Below are 21,294 nucleotides of genomic sequence, written 5' to 3' on the forward strand. Positions count from 1 at the left end.
ACTTCTTTTTTTTACAAAAGCCACATTGACTTCTTTTCTTGTCCTGGTCACATTAAACATGAACAAAAATGAAGCAGTCAGAGGCTCGATGGCCGAGCTTCTGACTGCTTCATTTTTGAGAACTTGACCTCAAATTGCCACCACTTGAATCCAGGTTTCGGTCCTTCACCAGCAGAAAGCTGTAATTTGAAGTGTTGGGAACGACTGGTTAAATGACTTTGACTGGTGATGTCTGATCTGTTTTCTGAACTAAACCAACCGTCAGTTTCTCTTTGATGTGAAGGTCAGGTCTGATGTTCCAGTTCTGCTTTCAAAGAACCTCCTCAGCTGCTCAGTCCAGGAGCCATCATTTCATTCTGTCTGTTTCAGGACTCTGCAGCCGTTCTTTGAAGGTCTGTTTCCTCGAGATAATCCCAGAAACACTCGCTTCGCAATCAACTTCTTCACTTCGATTGGACTGGGAGGACTGACGTGAGTCACACCTACACCTCGAACACCACGTCTACGTGTTTATCCGCTTTGACGTCAGCTGGGTCCAGGGTTGAATCCGGTGTTGCAACTAGGAATGAGCAAGTACACCACTATCTGTATCTGTGCTCAGAGTGGGTGGGGCCTAAACCTGAAGTGGGTGTGGTTTAACCAGAAATGGGTGGGGCTTAAAGCAGTACATTATTTTAAGACTGAAATTAATATGGATTGATCACACGTTGCTATATTTATTGTTTATTTGAAATCTATTTACAGAACAGCCTCAAACTTAAGATTCAAATCAATGATTTTGATCACAAAAGTAAGAGAACTGTTCACAGAACAAGTTTTTTATGAACTCAGAACATGAATATCCAATTTAATTTCAATTTATTTTCAATTATATTATAGCGCCTTGGGGCAACTGTTTGTTGTGATTTGGCGCTATATAAAAAAAAATTGATAGATTGAATTGAATTATATAGTGCCAAATCACAACAGAGTTGCCTCAAGGCGCTTCACACAAGTAAGGTCAAACCTTACTAACCCCCATAGTCATTGGGCCCAAATCTGAAATAAGCATTTTCGTTGCACCCCCCTGTTCACCAAGATTTGATGGTTTTATGATGTTCCTGGTCCATCTGGGATAACATTTCCACTTGTTGTCATTGGCACAACCCGGCAAGGGTATATTTGCCGAGCACTTTTGTTCGCGTACCCCCCTTTCTTTTAGGCAAAATTTTAGGTAACACACTATTGGCTCTGTGCTTCCCCAAAACCCATCTGAATTTTATTTTATGCAACCCAAACTACTCTCAGTATATCATAAATAAAATAAAATACATTTAGGTGCCATTTATGTCTCTTGGACAAAATTATGTAAAACAAAAAAAAAAACATCCAAAAACATGGCTATTGTGAACAAAGTAAAGTCACATTTTCTCTTCCCATTTCAAAAGTATTAAAGATCTGAAATGAGATGAGATATACTTTATTGATCTCACAGTGGAGAAATTATGTTTACACTCCAGTTACCTCAGACAACAATTAGTCCACAGTTATTACTTGTTTACCGTAATAATGGCACACATCAGAATTAAAGACAACACATACACATTTGACATTGCTTATGTGCACTAAGTTTGAAGAAGTCCGTTATCTGAATTGAGGCATGTGGGTGAAGGTCACGCAACAACCCTGAGTTGCGCCACCGTCAGCTTGGGGGGGGGACCAGCAGCAGCTACAACCGCGCCGCCCCCGCAGAAGAGAAGGGGGGTGACGTGAGCAGAAGCCGGAGTGGGGGGTGTGTGATGGGAGGTAGGAGTGGGGTGGGGAGAGGAAGTGAAGCATGCTTCAGTCCTATGAAAAACAGTCTATTGTCTTTGTGGGTTGAGATAAGAAAGGAGCCAAATAATCACCAAGGCCTGAAGACATTCCTCTGGAGGAAAACAGTTGGGCAGTTTGTCCTTCAGGCTTGATAAGCCTGCCATGTTGAGGTTTGAGCAGTGAAAAACACTTTTTACAGGTCCACTTGAACAACCAAATCCCAATTATGAATTAAGAATATTTCCAATTATGAATTAAGAATATTCCCCGGCCTCCGAAATCTTCAACTTCATCTGCAAGGCACGCATCTGCTCCAAGATGTCATACAATTTGCATCCGAGTTCAAGAGTCATCGCGGTCTGAGAATGCACTGCGTTGCCAACCTCGTTAATCATGACGGACAAGCGAGGGGCCGTGGTTCTTAATGCCACCGTCTTGCCAATTTTCCAATAGATCAGGGCAGCACATAAGCCAGAAAGTACCAGCCCTGCTACCATAAGACCAAATATGAGTAAATCCTCAACGGAGAAAGGCACCAAGCATGCAATATGCCAAGACCCTCAAGAGTCGAGAACATAGCCCGCAGGATGCGTTCCATCTGGGCAGGTAGGATCCACCGGTCCTGACCTTCTTGTAGAAAAGATGGTGTCAATAGCGTTCAGAGACCAGCTGATCAATTCCATGGTTAATCCAATAGTAGTACAATCGAACCAGTATCCAATATAATTTGAGGAATTCACAGTCTGGTGAAGTAGGGACTTGAAGGTTAAAGCAGAGAACAGAGATAAGGGAGAGTGGAGGAGACCGCCCTCATCGGAGTCCCAAGCTGAAATGTGCACAAAATAAGCATCAAAATTATCCGTGGCATCTCTGCTGAATGTTCACAACTGTTTTTAGTGCAACTGGTCATCGGGATTCTGTCCACAAGGTATTTTCTTACCCCGCCCGCAATCAAAAAGAAAGCCTTTTTTATGGTGTACACATAACCTCATACAAGATGGATATTCTTTCTCCACAGTGTTGGTTGACATGATTCCTGCCCTATTTATTAACATTTTAATTTGATAAGTTTAATTTTTGGCCATTTTTCAAATTCCCCATACCTCCTCACAAGTTCAGCTTAAATTCAATGTTTGTACCTTTGCTTGTAATAAATTTACTTTAATATTAATTTCCTTTCAGTGAATATTGCATATACCATTACCACACCAAACTGGTTTTGATTTTTTTTTTTTTTATGTATATGGCATATAATAAACACAATAATGCTAATACATAAAATTTTTATGGAAATATTTCTCAAAGTTTGGAAATAATGCCAAACAAAATAAAAGTTTTGTTCATAATCTCACAAATGAATTGAAACAGAAACTAACAGCATACATTCTCACCTAAGCTTTGTCCAATCTTGGTAAGATCTAAACATCTGCATCTCCTTTGTACCAGTACTGAATAAGACCTTTGCATGAATTTCATGACTCAAGGCAATGCCAAGCACTGCAACATCTGTATCCAGGGATTGGATTATAATACACTCATGGCTATGAATTGAGGCATGCTTTGCATGTAAGAGTATCCTGGTGTCGGCCTCCTCTTGGTAAGTGCAAAGTGAGTCAACTCTAGTACAACCCCTGGCAAAAATTATGGAATCACCGGCCTCGGAGGATGTTCATTCAGTTGTTTAATTTTGTAAAAAAAAAAAGCAGATCACAGACATGACACAAAACTAAAGTCATTTCAAATGGCAACTTTCTGGCTTTAAGAAACACTATAAGAAATCAAGAAAAAAATTGTGGCAGTCAGTAACGGTTACTTTTTTAGACCAAGCAGAAGGAAAAAAATATGGACTCACTCAATTCTGAGGAATAAATTATGGAATCACCCTGTAAATTTTCATCCCCAAAACTAACACCTGCATCATATCAGATCTGCTCATTAGTCTGCATCTAAAAAGGAGTGATCACACCTTGGAGAGCTGTTGCACCAAGTGGACTGACATGAATCATGGCTCCAACACGAGAGATGTCAATTGAAACAAAGGAGAGGATTATCAAACTCTTAAAAGAGGGTAAATCATCACGCAATGTTGCAAAAGATGTTGGTTGTTCACAGTCAGCTGTGTCTAAACTCTGGACCAAATACAAACAATATGGGAAGGTTGTTAAAGGCAAACATACTGGTAGACCAAGGAAGACATCAAAGCGTCAAGACAGAAAACTTACAGCAGTATGTCTCAAAAATCGAAAAATGTACAACAAAACAAATGAACGAATGGGAGGAAACTGGAGTCAACGTCTGTGACCGAACCGTAAGAAACCGCCTAAAGGAAATGGGATTTACATACAGAAAAGCTAAACGAAAGCCATCATTAACACCTAAACAGAATAAAACAAGGTTACAATGGGCTAAGGAAAAGCAATCGTGGACTGTGGATGACTGGATGAAAGTCATATTCAGTGATGAATCTCGAATCTGCACTGGGCAAGGTGATGATGCTGGAACTTTTGTTTGGTGCCGTTCCAATGAGATTTATAAAGATGACTGCCTGAAGAGAACATGTAAATTTCCACAGTCATTGATGATATGGGGCTGCATGTCAGGTAAAGGCACTGGGGAGATGGCTGTCATTACATCATCAATAAATGCACAAGTTTACGTTGATATTTTGGACACTTTTCTTATCCCATCAATTGAAAGGATGTTTGGGGATGATGAAATCATTTTTCAAGATGATAATGCATCTTGCCATAGAGCAAAAACTGTGAAAACATTCCTTGCAAAAAGACACATAGGGTCAGTGTCATGGCCTGCAAATAGTCCGGATCTTAATCCAATTGAAAATCTTTGGTGGAAGTTGAAGGAAATGGTCCATGACGAGGCTCCAACCTGCAAAGCTGATCTGGCAACAGCAATCAGCGAAAGTTGGAGCCAGATTGATGAAGAGTACTGTTTGTCACTCATTAAGTCCATGCCTCAGAGACTGCAAGCTGTTAGAAAAGCCAGAGGTGGTGCAACAAAATACTAGTGATGTGTTGGAGCGTTCTTTTGTTTTTCATGATTCCATCATTTTTTCCTCAGAATTGAGTGATTCCATATATTTTTTTCCCTCTGATTGGTCTAAAAAAGTAACTGTTACTGACTGCCACAATTTTGTTTTTCCTGATTTCTTATAGTGTTTATTAAAGTCAGAAAGTTGCCATTTGAAATGACTTTAGTTTTGTGTCATGTCTGTGATCTGCTTTTTTTCTACAAAATTAAACAACTGAATGAACATCCTCCGAGGCCGGTGATTCCATCATTTTTGCCAGGGGTTGTACAGGCTATGTTATTTTCTGCAGCAGCTAACATGTGACATTCTGGGCCATGTGTGACAAAGAGTGTGCCAAAGTTCTCAAACAACAGAACATAGTCTTCCTTCTGCCATTCCTCAACAAAGAAGTTTGCGAGGTTTGTCTTTTTACTGCCATCTCCAAGGAACTTCTTCCACTGGGTTGGGCATTTCTGTTTGCCATCCTTGACTTGGATCTGAATGGTACCCTGAGCACTCCTTGCCTCTCTCTCAAGGTTCTTTGAGACTTCTGGTTACTGATCCAGAATGAAGTCAGTTCATGTAGACTCTTGGGATACACAAATTGATTTCAACAACAGGAAGACGTACCTGCAAACGTACATGTACAACAAAATAGTTCTGATATAAAGAAATATATTGAAATATGTTATATATATGTTATTATTCAAATTACATTACATTATTAACACACTGAAACAAAGAATAAAACATTTAGAAAATTTTGATACCTGGCAAGATCACTGAACGTCTTTGGAACCATTTTCAGGGACTGCAACAATGCCATACCATCTACAACAAAGGCTGCAGAAGCTTGCACATCATTAGCAGGGTCAGCCTGTCCCTCAAGAAGGTGAAGTAGTGTGTCCTTTGCTGTCTTTGGTAGCCTGCCATCAGTAGTGGCAAGTGACCAAGGGAGAGGTCCAAGAGGAAACTTCAAAACTTCATGCATGTCCATCTGTCTGTGCTGAGCAATGATAATCATTCTTGCAAATAGTTCACGGTCAGCCTTTAGAAACTAGTTGGGGTCGATTTAGAATTCCTATTTAAGGCCATGTGGCTGAATGTCTTCAAGTTTAATTTGGCCAAAGTGGCATGGAACGTCTCTTCACTTGTGCGCAGTCTACTCTCCACAAATGTTGTAAAGGCATCATTTCCCTTTTCCTCTGCTGTTAGGAGGTCTGTTGTTTCATCAACAGTGGCTTTTATACCTGATGCTATATTGAGTCAAAAATGAGAACAATGTAGGAAAAGAAAATACATAATATGTGAAGTTACGGTAATTTCACTAAAAAGGTAGTTTTTAATTAGGGGTAGGGGGAAGATAATTTCTCCTGAACAAAGTTCAGGCCACCTGGTGTACTATTAAAAAATTGTCAACATTCAGCAGAGATGCCAGGGATAATTTTGATGCTATTTAGTGCCCATATCTTTAATACTTTTGAAATGGGAAGAGAAAATGTGACTTTTTTTCACAATAGCCATGTTTTTGGATGATTTTTTTTTTTGAATAATTTTGTCTAAGAGACATATAAAAGGCACCTATCATCATCCTAAATGCATTTTATTTTATTTATGATATACTGAGAGTAGCTTTGGTTGCATAAAATCAAATTCAGGTGGGTTTTGGGGAAGCACAGAGCCAATACGAGGGCTGTCCGTAAAGTATAGGTCCTTTTTATTTTTTTCAAAAACTATATGGATTTCATTCATATGTTTTTACGTCAGACATGCTTGAACCCTCGTGCGCATGCGTGAGTTTTTCCACGCCTGTCGGTGACGTCATTCGCCTGTGAGCACTCCTTGTGGGAGGAGTCGTCCAGCCCCTCGTCGGAATTCCTTTGGCTGAGAAGTTGCTGAGAGACTGGCGCTTTGTTTGATCAAAATTTTTTCTAAACCTGTGAGACACATCGAAGTGGACACGGTTCGAAAAATTAAGCTGGTTTTCAGTGAAAATTTTAACGGCTGATGAGAGATTTTGAGGTGATTCTGTCGCTTTAAGGGCTTTTCACGGTGCGAGACGTCGCGCAGCGCTCTCAGCCGCCGTCATCAGCCTGTTTCAAGCTGAAAACCTCCACATTTCAGGCTCTATTGATCCAGGACATCGTGAGAGAACAGAGAAGTTTCAGAAGAAGTCGGTTTCAGCATTTTATCCGGATATTCCACTGTTAAAGGAGATTTTTTTAATGAAAGACGTGCGGACGGGTCCGCGCGTCGGGACGCAGCCGACGCGGCGGCACAGGAAAAACACCTCCGTGTTGATAACCATTTGTAAAATCCAGTTGGCTTTTGATGGCTTTCAGTGGAGTGAGTATATGAGAAATTGTTTATCAGCTGGAGATGTTCCAACGTGTCCTCAAGGCTTCCAACAGAGGTGTTTTTCCTGTGGCGGAGCGTCGCGGCGGCTGTGAGCCGACACTGCAATCCGCCCGCACGTCTTTCATTAAAAAAATCTCCTTTAACAGTAGAATATCCGGATAAAATGCTGAAACCGACTTCTTCTGAAACTTCTCTGTTCTCTCACGATGTCCTGGATCAATAGAGCCTGAAATGTGGAGGTTTTAAGCTTGAAACAGGCTGATGACGGCGGCTGAGAGTGCTGCACGACGTCTCGCACCGTGAAAAGTCCTTAAAGCGACAGAATCACCTCAAAATCTCTCATCAGCTGTTAAAATTTTCACTGAAGACCAGCTTAATTTTTCGAACCATGTCCACTTCGATGTGTCTCACAGGTTTAGAAAAAATTTTGATCAAACAAAGCGCCAGTCTCTCAGCAACTTCTCAGACAAAGGAATTCCGACGAGGGGCTGGACGACTCCTCCCACAAGGAGTGCTCACAGGCGAATGACGTCACCGACAGGCGTGGAAAAACTCACGCATGCGCACGAGGGTTCAAGCATGTCTGACGTAAAAACATATGAATGAAATCCATATAGTTTTTGAAAAAAATTAAAAGGACCTATACTTTACGGACAGACCTCGTAGTGTGTTACCTAAAATTTTGCCGAAAGTGGGGTACGCGAACAAAAGTGCTCGGCAAATACGTATTTTCGTATATCCTTGCCAGGTTGTGCCAATGACAACAAGTGGAAATGTTATCCCCGATGGACCAGGCAGATCATGAAACCATCAAACCTTGGTGACCAGGTGGGTGCAACAAACTCCTTAACTAGAGCCTTTTTGAGATTTGGCCCACTGACTACCAGAGTAACAGTGGTAAAGAAAAACTCCCTCTGAGGAAGAAACCTCAAGCAGACCAGACTCAAAGGGGTGACCCTCTGCTTGGGCCATGATACAGACATAAATTACAGAACAATTCACAAAATGAACATACAGGAAATGTTGTTGGTGCACAGGACAGGAGCGTCTCCAGCACAAATACAACTCCCATCTCTGGATGGAGCTGCACCTTGAACAGAGAAAAAACAGAACCAGGCATCAGAAAGACAAGAAATACTGTATAATTTGTCAGCGTTAAACAACAAGAAAAACAGAAGAAATACTAAGGTGATCGCCGGCCACTAGCCCTAAACTTCACTAAAAGACCCAGAATTTAGGTAAAATTGAGGCCGCGGCACGCTCCGTTTACTAATAAAATAAATTTCAACTGTTAAAAAAAAAAAAAACTCCGACCGGAGTGGAGGCAGTGACTGACACAACACGAGCTGTTTTCAGCTCTGTCTTGTCAAATTCACCGTGTACGTTACAAAACAAGTTCACCGAGTAACTTTTTCATGTATAATAAGTGTATGTTGGTGTTAGCATTGGTTAGTTATGAGTGTTCAAATGTTCCAAAACAGGGCAAGTCCCCAAATTTGGGGACTCTAGGTTTAAAGAGGTTAATGATCTGTGTGAACTTGGTGATTCATGCAAACATCCAGTGATGGCAAACGGGGAAATAATATGTCAGCCTTGTTCACTGTATTCTTCTCAAAAGTACCGCATTCAGTACAAGCAAAGTTTTCCAGCTGACTTTATATCACCAGCCAAACTAAGAGCAAGCATACGATTAAAAAAAAAAAAAATCCCCGACCGGAGTGGAGGCAGTGACCGTGTCACATAACACGAGCCGTTTTCAGCTCTGTCTTGTCGAATGCAGGAGTTTGTACATTACAAAACAAGTTCACCAAGTAACTTTAAATATCAGACAAACCAAATACTGAGAGCGCAACGTGAGGTAGAGTCAAGCCAAGCACAGAGAGAGATCAGTTCCTGTCTGTGTGTGCGAGAGGCTGAAGAGAGACGTGTCTGTAGGGAGAGGCAGGTGCTGCGTGTGACTGGCCAGTCACAGAGCATGAAAACAGTCAGTTAACCAATGAGGATTTTCCTCCAGCACGAGCACAGATATTGACAGGTTTTACTCAGATCATGCTCGTACTCGACAAAAATGCTTTATCCGTACCGGATACTCGTCTGAAACGCATATCCGGCTCAACCCTATTGCCGACTGAACCGTCCCCCACACTCCACACGTGTCATTCTGGGGCGTCAGCAGCGATTCACCGATTATCACCTCATTTCTCCTTCAAACTGACTTAAGAATGATTTTCGAAGTTTTACTTTGTCATCTGATGGTTTACAATCACATTATTCCCTTTGATCACTTTGGGTCAGACTCAGAGAGTCAGACTCAGATGTGCTGCTGCTGTGTCTTTTATTATGAAATGATCAATCACTCAATCAAACAACTTTATTAATCCCACAAGGGGCAATTAAGTTTAAGCAGCAGCTAAAAAACACAATAACACAACATTATTTAAGAATAATGAAACAAATAAAAACAGATAAAAACAGACTTAAGGAGTAAAAATGGGCAGCCAGAATAAATAAAACACGCCAGACCTACGGAGCATTTAGAACTCAAATCGGCAAAGGGATAAACAACTTGAAACAAACAGTTGGTTTTACAAAGTGGTGATGCATAACGGCGTCCTGAAGGAAGCAGAGAAAGCTCCCCTGGAAGAACATGACCCGACAAAGATGAGATACTTTCAGGAGGATCTGTTGATTCCAAAAAGACAAAAAGAGTGTAAGACTCTTTGTTTCACTCCAATAATCTTTGAACAGATTTTTACAGTGTTGTTCAGGTTGTTTGTGTCTTTCACTGATAGGTTGTGAAACCAGCAGATAAATGAAAAACACAAAAGACTCTCAATAAAAGACTGAAAAAAACAAAGAATTCTGTTTATGGAGAAGATAAAGTCTCTGTTGTCCTCGCTTCACAATGGTGTCCGTGTTTACATCAAACTTGAGTTTGTCATCAAAAATAGTCCCCAAATACTTATATGATGTGACAAGTTCCACTTCTTCATGGTGTATAATACACTCCTTTTATGTCAATGATCATTTCTTTACTTTTGGACACATTTAAATCCAAAAAGGTGTGATCACACCAACAAATGAAATTTGATAAAGCAGCTCCGTGGTCTGATTCTGAACCGTGAAGAAGAGACAACAGTACAGTGTCATCAGAAAATTTAACCAAATACAGTGGGGTAAAAAGTATTTAGTCAGTCCCTGATTGTGCAAGTTCTCCTACTTAGAAAGATGAGAGAGGTCTGTAATTTTCATCATAGATACACTTCAACTATGAGAGACAAAATGAGAAAAAAAATCCAGGAAATCACATTGTAGGATTTTTAAAGAATTTATTTGTAAATTATGGTGGAAAATAAGTATTTGGTCAATAACAAAAGTTCAGCTTAATACTTTGGAACATAATCTTTGTTGGCAATGACAGAGGTCAAACGTTTCCTGTAAGTCTTCACCAGGTTTGCACACACTGTAGCTGGTATTTTGGTCCATTCCTCCATGCAGATTTCCTCTAGAGCAGTGATGTTTTGGGGCTGTCGCTGGGCAACATGGACTTTCAACTCCCTCAACAAATTTTCTATGAGGTTGAGATCTGGATACTGGCTCGGCCACTCCAGGACCTTGAAATGCTTTTTACGGAGCCACTCCTTTGTTGCCTGAGTGGTGTGTTTGGGATTATTGTTATGCTGGAAGACCCAGCCACATTCCATCTCCAATGCTCTCACTGATGGAAGGAGGTTTTGTCTTAAAATCTCATGATACATGGCCACGTTCATTCTTCCCTTAACATGGATCAGTCATCCTGTCCCCTTTGCAGAAAAACAGCCCCAAAGCATGATGTTTCCACCCCATGCTTCACAGTAGGTATGGTGTTCTTGGAATGCAACTCAGCATTCTTCTTCCTCCAAACACGATGAGTTGAGTTTTTACCAAAATGTTCTATTTTGGTTTCATCTGACCACATGATATTCACCCAGTCCTCTTCTGGATCATCCATATGCTCTCTGGCAAACTTCACACAGGCTTGGACATGTACTGGCTTAAGCAGGGGGACACGCCTGGCACTGCAGGATTTGAGTCCATCTCTGTGTAGTGTGTAGTCTTTGTTACTTTGGTCCCAGCTCTCTGCAGGTCCTTCATCAGGTCCCTCCGTGTAGTTCTGGGATTTTTGTTCACCATTCTCATGATCATTTTGACCCCACAGGATGACATCTTGCGTGGAGCCCCAGATCGAGGGAGATTATCAATGGTCTTGTATGTCTTCCATTTTCTTACAATTGCTCCCACAGTTGATTTATTCACACCAACCCAACCTGCTTGACTATTGTAGATTCACTCTTCCCAGCCTGGTGCACTTCTATAATTTTCTTTCTGGTGTCCTTCGACAGCTCTTTGGTCTTGGCCATGGTTGAGTTTGGAGTCTGACTGTTTGAGGCTGTGGACAGGTGTCTTTTATACAGATAACGAGTTCAAACAGGTGCCATTCTATGATTCTGAGAAAAGCTCAGAACTACACAGGAGGACCTGGTCAATGACCTGAAGAGAGCTGGGACCACAGTCACAAAGATTACATTAGTAACACATGATGCTGTCATGGTTTAAAATCCTGCAGGGCAGCAAGGTCCCCCTGCTCAAGCCAGCACATGTCCAGGCCCATTTGAAGTTCACCAGTGACCATCTGGATGATCCAGAGGAGGCATGGGAGAAGGTCATGTGGTCAGATGAGACCAGAATAGAGCTTTTTGGAATCAACTCTACTTACCATGTTTAGAGGATGAGAACAACCCCAAGAAAACCATCCCAACCATGAAGCATGGGGGTGGAAACATCATACTCTGGGGGTGCTCTTCTGCAAAGGGGACAGGACGACTGCACCGTATTGAAGGGAGGATGGATGGGGTCATGTATTGCGAGATTTTGGCAAACAACCTCTTTCCCTCAGTAAGAGCATTGAAGATGGGTCATGGCTGGGTCTTCAGCATGACAATGACCCCAAACACACAGCCAGGGCAACTAAGGAGGGGCTCCGTAAGAAGCATTTCAAGGTCCTGGAGTGGCCTGGCCAGTCTCCAGACCTGAACTCAATAGAAAATCTTTGGAGGGAACTGAAACTCCAAACCTGAAAGATCTAGAGAAGATCAGTATGGAGGAGTGGACCAAAATCCCTGCTGCAGTGTGTGAAAACCTGGTGGAAAAACTACAGGAAACGTTTGACCTCTGTAACTGCAAAGGTTTCTGTACCAAATGTTAACGTCTGTTTTTCTTTTGGATCAAATACTTATTTCATGCAATAAAATGCAAATGAATATTTAAAAACCATACAATGTGATTTTCAGTTTTGTTTTGTTTTTTTTTTGTTTTTTGTTTTGGTTTTTTTAGATTCTGTCTCTCACAGTTAAAGTGAAGCTACGATAAAAAATTGTCATCTTTGAGGACGTGGCATAACAGGCAGGTGGACACAAATGCAGACTCATGGCTCAGAGGCAGGAAGTACAAAAAATGGTTTAATCACAAACGGGCTGAGTTCGATAAACTGGGTGACAAACAGGCCGGCGGCAGTACAGACAATCGTGAGGCAATGGCGTGGTTAGTAAAGAGCAGAGTTCAAGTACAGGCAAACAGGTGTATCGGAGGAGGCAAACATGGAGTCAAAAACAAGCAGCATTCAGGCACAGACAAAAGGCAAGGTCAAACCAGGCGAGGGTCAAACATGGCAAGAAAATAGGCTAAGGCAGAAAAACAACACGAGAGGCTTGGAACGAGGCAATATGCACAACCAACGAGCAGAGAACTGGAAAACAAGGGGTTTAAAAGCAGAGGTTGATCAGGACGTGATGCAGGTGCAGGTGCAAGGAAGGTGTGGCTGGACGAGACGAGAGTGGAGTGACAGGTGGGCGTGTCAGACTAAAGCAGCAAAAAGAGACAGACAAATGTTAAACAATTAGGAAATAATACCTAAATCCAGACATGAGGGAAACAGAATAAACAAATGAAAAAGCAGAAACAGAACAACAGAAAATTAAAGGCTGGATCTAAACTAGAGGAGAACTCAAGTGGCTGAAGTATTTCAGATCATATAACCAAGATTAAAGTGGAAGAAACGGAATATAAACACTCAGGGCCGGACAGAAGGACAAAGACAGGGACACAGACGAAGACTGGGGGACAAAACCTGATTCTGGGCAGGTCCAGGACCAAAACATGACAACTTACAGACCTCTGCATTCTTTGTAGGTGGGAAAACCTGCAAAATGAACAGTGCATCAAATACTTATTTGCCTCATTGTAGAAAATTAAAAATCCATAAAACAAGCTGGTGAGGCAGGTGGAAATCATCACACAGGCTTTCTACTAAACAATAGGGCTGCATCGTATTAAATGCTGACTAGACTTCCACAAACAAGAGTCTGGTGTAATGCTGAGTTTATGTGCAAATGATTGTTGTAGAAAAGCTCCAGATATCTGTGGCTGAAACACATGATGACTGGAGGCAGTTTGAAGCAGAAACGAGGTGATAACACTCAAAAATGGATCAGTGGCGCTGTGGCGGGACCTTCAGCTGAGACGACGTGTCCATGTGGTGTGTTTGTCCAGGACACAAGGCCCCGGCAGCGAGCTTCAAAAGTGTTTCCTTTCTTTGAGTGAAATAAACAAAATACATGTAAAAATGTGTCATTAGAGACAAAAAGACAAATTCCATAAAGTTTACTTCTGTCAACTTTGTGTAGTGGTTTGTGAAACAGCCTAACGAGCAGCTAGGTGTTAGCCGCGTGCCTGTGAGCGTCTTCACGCCAGCAGCAGACGTTTTCATCAGTGTGCAGTCATCATTTGATTCACTTCAGCATCCAGCTGAGCATTCATGTGTTCACTGCGGAGATGTCAGTGAGGTTTATGGGGACGTCTAAAGCAGACAGTTCAGGTCAACCAGGCCATCCATTGGTCCTGGTTGCTGTTCCTCTGTGCTGAGGTCTTCTGTCTTCACAGTTCATGTTTGAGGTTCCTTGGGTTCATGCTGAGTCCTAACCCCTCTGTCCTCTTCTTCCCTGACAGGGACGAGTTACGGGAACACCTGAAAAATGCTCCCAAAATGATCATGACCCAGAATCAGGATGTGGACTCCTCTGACTCCTCCTCCACCTCGTCCAGCTCCTCCTCCGACTCCTCCAGCGATTCAGAATCATCCAGCCAATCAGATTCCTCCTCCAGCAGCAGCAGCTCAGGTACGAGCCGGCCCTCCCCCCTCGTTGTTCCTGGGTCCAACTCTTTGACTTCACCGCAACACATTTAGTCACAGTCACAGACTTGATTTACAGAGAAACATCCCCACGTCAGAAGAAGATAGAGTGATTTTAAAGATGCACGCGGCCCGGACGGCCATGTTGGGTCTTCACATGCTGATCCAGAGAGTTCCAGCACACAGGAGCAGCGGCAGCAGAGGGCGGAGTTAGAGTCTCGTGGTTATTATGTGCTAATAACCTTAGGTCCCGCCTCCTGCACCCGTTTAAGGCCGTTTTTAGGCCAGAGCCATGAGGCGTCCGCCGTCTCCGTCATCAGCTGCTGTCCACATTTTAAGGCTGGTGCACAGAACGTCTTTGAATGATTTAGGACCTTATTAGTGTAATTAGGTTCTAAGCCTGTTGCCATAACAACTGAATCAACGTCTCATTTGATACGTGGAGATGATTAACTGGCCTCGTGTTTGTTTACAGAAGTCAGCGCCTCAGTGAGTCTCCCTGCTTCTGTCCCTCCGTGTCACGCTCTGCTCGGGGGGTCAAGGTTGGCCCCGCCTCTATCGCTTTACTGATTCTGCTTCTGCTTTGGGTCGGTGCTGTCTGTATTCACCTTATTCAGGAAGTCAGGGTGGGCGGCTCCATTTTGTCAAGGAACGTCCGATTTGCCGCTGCGTCTGATGATTAGCTACGTGGGAACACAGTATGCTAACAGTGTCCAAACATGAGCAGCATTAATTGTTCAGTTTGTGGGCACCACAACAACTGGAAGAAGAGGAAACTATCACTTTTAGAACAATGTTTTGAACATGGAAAGCAGAGATCTGAGTGCTGTGGTCCAGCATTTAACTTGTTCCCTTCTCCATTGAAATACGAGGATCTCCATTATTTACGGATTCTTCTCCAGCCAGCGAGCGGGACTTGCCATGTTGTTTACATGCGGCTAGGATGTGAAAGCTGAGCAGTGATTGGTTCAGATGGATCACGTGGGGTTCCGCTTCCTCATGAAAATATTTTTTCTTGCATTTATATCTTTTTCAGTTAAACTCTGTGAAATGCACTTTTGTATATTTTTAACAAAATTATTGAGACCAGTTTTACTGGAACAGAATGTACAGAAGGATTTTTCATCCGATCGCCTCATAACATGCAGGTTAAATGGACCAGAAACTTTATCGTTGTCTAGGTTTCCTGTAAAAGATATCTTGATCTCAGTTGGCCTAACCTGGTCAAATAAAGGTTAAATAAATAAAAAAATCTTTGACAAGAGGAAAAACAAGTTGGGGGGGCACAAAGAGAGAGAAGAGTGTGTACGTGAGACGGGTGGAGAGAGAGTGAGAGAGAAACTGACAGAAAGAGGAATCAACCTGAGCTAAACTGTGTTCTCTGTGTATTCCCGGATTGTTGCTTTCTTGACACAGATTGCATCAAAACAAATGCACATGGAGAGTAGGGGGCTGGGGAGTTTTTGACAGGTTTATGACATATGTGCTCCCAAGCTGTAGGGGGAGGCCCATAGAGAAGAACACAAGCAAAAAAGAACTGACCAAACTTATGTAGTTTTCCTTTAAATTTATTCCTAAATACTACTTGAACTTTTGTGTACATAATTTGAAAAGAAAACCTGTAAAGTTAGTTTCTTGAGCTTTTCTGTTTATCTGTATTAATTCAATCTTCTGGAGATTCACTTTTATATCCAGAGATTTTATCAAAAGCTTTTAACAGATTAATTAGACTGGGAACACTTAGTGGCGGTCAGACAGAAACAACAGCATGTCATCTGCATAGAGACGGACTTTGTTTTGTCAAATGGTCTCATTGCATTGCATTGTAACTTAGCAGCTGAATGTTCTGTTGACTTTACAAGCAGTAAATTATAAATGGGACATCCTTGTTGTGTCCCCAAACAATAAAAGAAAATGTTAAGAGATTATTGGTGTGGACTCTGACAAGACAACTGTAGATGATCTTAATCCAGGAGATGAATTTGGGGCCAAATCCAAGTTTTTTGTGGCATTTAAAAAGTAATGCCATTCTACCTCGTCACACTCCTTGCTCACTGTCCTCAAACTTTACATACCCTGGCAGAATTTTAGTTGTTTTTTTTGTTTGTTTGTTTTTTTTGCCGTGTTTCAGAGAATATGAATGCTAACACAGTAACATTTCTTTCCCTCATGGTTTGTGGTTGGGTGAAGCCATTTATTGTCAAACAGCTGTTTCCTCTTTTTAAATCATAATGACAACAGAAAGGACCCAGATGAGCCTGATCATAAGTTTCCGTCCCCCTGTTCTTCATACCGTGTGTTGCCCCCTTTAACAGTCTGTTGTGGTTGTTGTGGTTGAGGCTCTCTGGTGAAGCTGCCTCTCAATATGTCTCAGACTTTATTGACATCAGTTATGAAGAAATACAAAGTGTGACACTCTGTGGTCAATCTGTGTGGAGTAGACAGTTCTCAGAAACTCATACTCCCAAGACCCTTGTAATATTCTTGCAGAGAGCTGGTCCACTGCTAAAAATGGGGACCACCACCCCAATTAGCCAGTCCAGAGTCCTCAACGTCCATGCAACATTGTCTAAGCATGTCAACCTTGACAGTTCAGCGACTTTGTAGTCTGACGTTATATGCAGAAAATAGGTTAGTTGGACTCTTCATTGATTTGCAAAATAGTTTTTGAAACCCAACATGAAATAAGAAAAAACTGTGGGGATAATTTTCGCACTTTTGGCAGTGCTCTTGTGACCTCAGCACTCCTGCCAGGCCACACTATGTGTGTTCAACTCCACATGTGCAGTCAGTGCGTTTCCTCACCTGGTGCCTGTAGATTTACAGTCTTTCAGAAGACTGTGATGGAGGCGGCTAAGTCCTCCACGGTTCAGGTGACGGTCATCTGGTCCACAGGTGTCCGCAGTCGTCGTGTCCGCAGTTGTTGGGTCCGCATGTGTCTGTGGTCGTCGGGTCCGCATGTGTCTGTGGTTGTCGGGTCCGCATGTGTCTGTGGTCGTCGGGTCCGCAGTTGTTGGGTCCGCATGTGTCTGTGGTCGTCGGGTCCGCATGTGTCTGTGGTCGTCGGGTCCGCATGTGTCTGTGGTCGTCGGGTCCGCATGTGTCTGTGGTCGTCGGGTCCGCATGTGTCTGTGGTCGTCGGGTCCGCAGTTGTTGGGTCCGCATGTGTCTGTGGTCGTCGGGTCCGCATGTGTCTGTGGTCGTCGGGTCCGCATGTGTCTGTGGTCGTCGGGTCCGCATGTGTCTGTGGTCGTCGGGTCCGCATGTGTCTGTGGTCGTCGGGTCCGCATGTGTCTGTGGTCGTCGGGTCAGCAGGTCTCTGCGGTCGTCGGGTCTGCAGGTCTCTGCGGTCGTCGGGTCTGCAGGTCTCTGCGGTCGTCGGGTCCGCGTGTGTCCGCGGTCGTCGGGTCCGCGTGTGTCCGCGGTCGTCGGGTCCGCGTGTGTCCGCGGTCGTCGGGTCCGCGTGTATCCGCGATCGTCGGGTCCGCGTGTGTCGTCGGGTCCGCGTGTGTCGTCGGGTCCGCGTGTGTCCGCGGTCGTCGGGTCCACGTGTGTCGTCGGGTCCGCGTGTGTCCTTTTTTGGGGGGGGGGGGGGGGGGGGGGGGGGGGTATTTGTGTGTTTGTTTTATAAGATTTTTGCTAATTTATTAAAAATAAAAAACTAAGAAATCACATGTACATAAACTCATTTTCTGTCTTTACTGTGAAGGTCAAAATTGAGCTCAGGTGCCTCCTGTTTCCACTGACCATCCTTGAGATGTTTCTGGAGTCCACCTGGGGTCAGTTCAGCTGCTTGGACATGATGTGGAAATGTGAATATGTGCATGTGATGTCTTAGTTTTTTATTTTTAATAATTTAGCAAAGATTTCACACAATGAATTTACGCCATTTTGGAATAAGTCTGTAACATAAAATGTGGTAAAGTGAAGTGCTGTGAATACTTTCTGGATGGTCTGTACACACACACACTCACCGCACAAGACTCCACTGCTGAAGGAAAAACATGTTGAAGTTCGTTTAAAGTTTGCTGCACGACACTTCGACAAACCTGTGAGATACGGGGAGACCAGATGAGACCAGAAAGTACACACCATCAGTGTCACTGCACATCAGCCCAAAAACACCAGACCAACAGTGAAGTCTGGAGGTGGAACATCACGGTGTGGGACCGTTCTTCACTGACAGACTTCAGATAACCGATGGAAGGATGAACGGAAACATTCTGGATAAAAATCTACCAGGATGTTGAAGATGGAACGACGATGGACATTTCAGTGAGACAATGATCTCAAACACACAGACAAGGAAACTCTCAGCTGGTTTCAGAGGATGAAAGTAAACCTGCTGGAATAGTCCAGCCAATCAACTGACTGGAACCCAACGGAAAAGGTCAGAGTTCATAGAAGAGCTTCCCAGAACCTTTGTTTTGAAGACTGTTTGTGTGGAAGAATGGACCAAAATCACACCTGAGCAGTGCAGGTGACTAGTTTCTCCACACAGGAGGCATCATGAAACTTCATTACCAACAAAGACTTCTGTACCAAGTATTAAATAAACTTCAGTCAGTGTGTTCAATACTTTTTCCCTGTGTTATTCCACATAACTTAATTTCTGTACTTATTTGGTTTGGTTTCTTTGTGTGTTTGGAGTTTTGGGGTTCTTACTGACATCCAGTGAAATTTTCATGATAAAAATGGTGTCGTGTTCAATACTGATTTTACCCGCCATGTGTCCACAACGTGTTTGTGAAAAAGAAGTAACTTATTTCTCTTTGATCCTTTAGATTCTGACAACAAACACAAGAAGAGAAAAGAACAAAGTATGAAGAAGACAAAGACAAAACCCTCCAGCAAGATGAAACTCGGGCACGGGGACGACCACGAAACGCAGGCGAGGAAGGACAGAAAGAGGTCCGCCCGGGAGGACGGGGCCCGCGGTGCCCGGGGGGGCAAAAAAGGAGGGGAGGAGAGATGGGATGATGGAGACAGACACAGATTTGGAGAGAGAGAGAGAGATAAAGAGAACAGACACAGAAATGAAGAGGAGAGGAGGAGCAGGAGGAGGAGGTAGAGCGTCTTCATCCCTCATCCAGCAGGATGAGCGAGTGAACGTCACATCACTTTTTATTACTGTGATGATGATTTAAAAAAGGTGTTTTTTATGTTTTCATCATTTCTGTTGAATGACTTTTTAATAAAAGTGCAGCTTCTTCTCTAACCGCTCTGCTTTACTGGTCTTATAACCAGCTCACCACCAGGTGGCGTGAGTTGACTGATCACTGTTCACCCAACAGTCCAAAGGACACGTCTGTCCTTCACTATTCAAGCAGGACGAGTTGAGTTTCTTCCACGTTTTGCTAGTTGAGCTTCACCGGCATTAAACTCGTGGAATAAATAACTTGATTCTCTTCAGCCTTATTTTAAAGGATGTCGCACTGAAATCATAACAGTTTAAATTTAGACTGTTTGTTAGTGGCCATCCGATGATCCATCGAACGTAGTAATGTGTAAAATGTACTCACTATATAAAGTTAAGTATTCTGAAGCTGGAGACTATTTTTTTTATTTTTATTACTGGAATGATTGTTCATCACAATAATTCTCATTTATTTGCATGTCAATGCTGTTTGGACTTTCTTGGATATATAATTTATTATATTTAGTATAAGTTCAGTTGATTTTGGCTCATAGAAAAAATTACACAATAAAAATATTAGTTTTAGCCTACAATAAAATGTACTGTTGTGATTCCAGCATTTTAAGGCCTTTTTTAAACTTGTACACAATGTTAATTATTGTGATATTATTGTTGATCTCAATTACTATGGCCGCATGGCGCACAGCAAGGCTGTGATGAAGCCTCACGGGACATGTTCTGGCATGTCCAGGCACATCCACAATTTCTCGGATAATCACTCGATGGAAAAACCACCGACAGCTGTCTGAACGCCATCTCAAAGCCGTCCTGTGAGACCAAAATGGAGGTGGTTTTGTCTCGCTCCAGTAGCAAATCGGTCATGACGCGCGAAGCCTCCGCTCGGCTTTCCATGACAAAATCTCTTGTTAAAAGTGAAATCTGCCGGAAAATGGTTGATGTCCAGCTCTTGTGATAACCAGAGAAAGTGCACACGATGGTCACGGATCCAGACAGCCATCTGTTTAGAAATGATCCGGTGGTTTGTGGCTCTCTATGGTGGCACGGAGCGCGGCGCCCTGAGCGTCCTTAAAGCCGTCCTTAAAGTTGTAGTAACAGTCCTTATTCTCTGTGAAGCCCGTAAAATTTTCACCGAAAGCCAGATAAATTTTCTAATGGTTTCCAGCTGCCTGTCTCTAACAGTTTCTGAAAAAAAGCCCAAATCATTCCGCTATTTCCTGACAATGAAAATCCGCCGAGGGGGCTGGACCACTCCTCACTCAAAGCCTGCTCACAGGCGAATGACACAACCGACAGGCGTGGAAAAACACGCATGCGCACGAGGGTTCAAGTTTGTCTGACGCAATCACACGTGATTCAAATCTATATAGTTTTTGAAAAAAATAAGGTCGGATACTTTTCTAATAGACCTCGTATAAAGAAGTGGAGCTTGTTGAGAGAAAAATTAATCCAGAAAAAGACACTGTTCCTGTGGTAAATTGCATCAATTTCCTCCTGGATAAATAAAGTTCTTATTCTTAAAGATGCCCACGGATATAACAGAGAACTTTAACCACGAACATAACAGAGAACTTTAAAAGGGTCATGCACATGTCGACATCATTGCATGGCCACAGAGCTGTAGAATTATAAATCAGGTTTTAGGATTTTAAGGTACCACTCCACAGTGGGCTTAAAAAAAAGGAATGGCTCAATCCATATGTAATCTTTTTAATGCACAAACTGTCTGGC

The 21,294-nt window shown here is 42.8% G+C and overlaps 1 protein-coding gene across 1 annotated transcript in view; it reads left to right on the top strand.

Moving 5' to 3' along the window:
• Positions 1–19,626, top strand: part of cwc22 (CWC22 spliceosome associated protein homolog) — a 119,155-nt gene extending 99,529 nt beyond the window's left edge. The window contains exons 17-19 of the mRNA XM_034186117.1: positions 370–471; positions 14,225–14,394; positions 19,193–19,626. Of these exons, the coding sequence (XP_034042008.1) occupies positions 370–471; positions 14,225–14,394; positions 19,193–19,479 (559 nt within the window). The 3' untranslated portion in view covers positions 19,480–19,626. The remainder of the gene's footprint in view (positions 1–369; positions 472–14,224; positions 14,395–19,192) is intronic.
• Positions 19,627–21,294: the final 1,668 nt, after the last annotated feature.

This window comes from Thalassophryne amazonica, chromosome 14 (genome assembly GCF_902500255.1).
Source record: "Thalassophryne amazonica chromosome 14, fThaAma1.1, whole genome shotgun sequence".
Lineage (NCBI taxonomy): Eukaryota > Metazoa > Chordata > Actinopteri > Batrachoidiformes > Batrachoididae > Thalassophryne > Thalassophryne amazonica.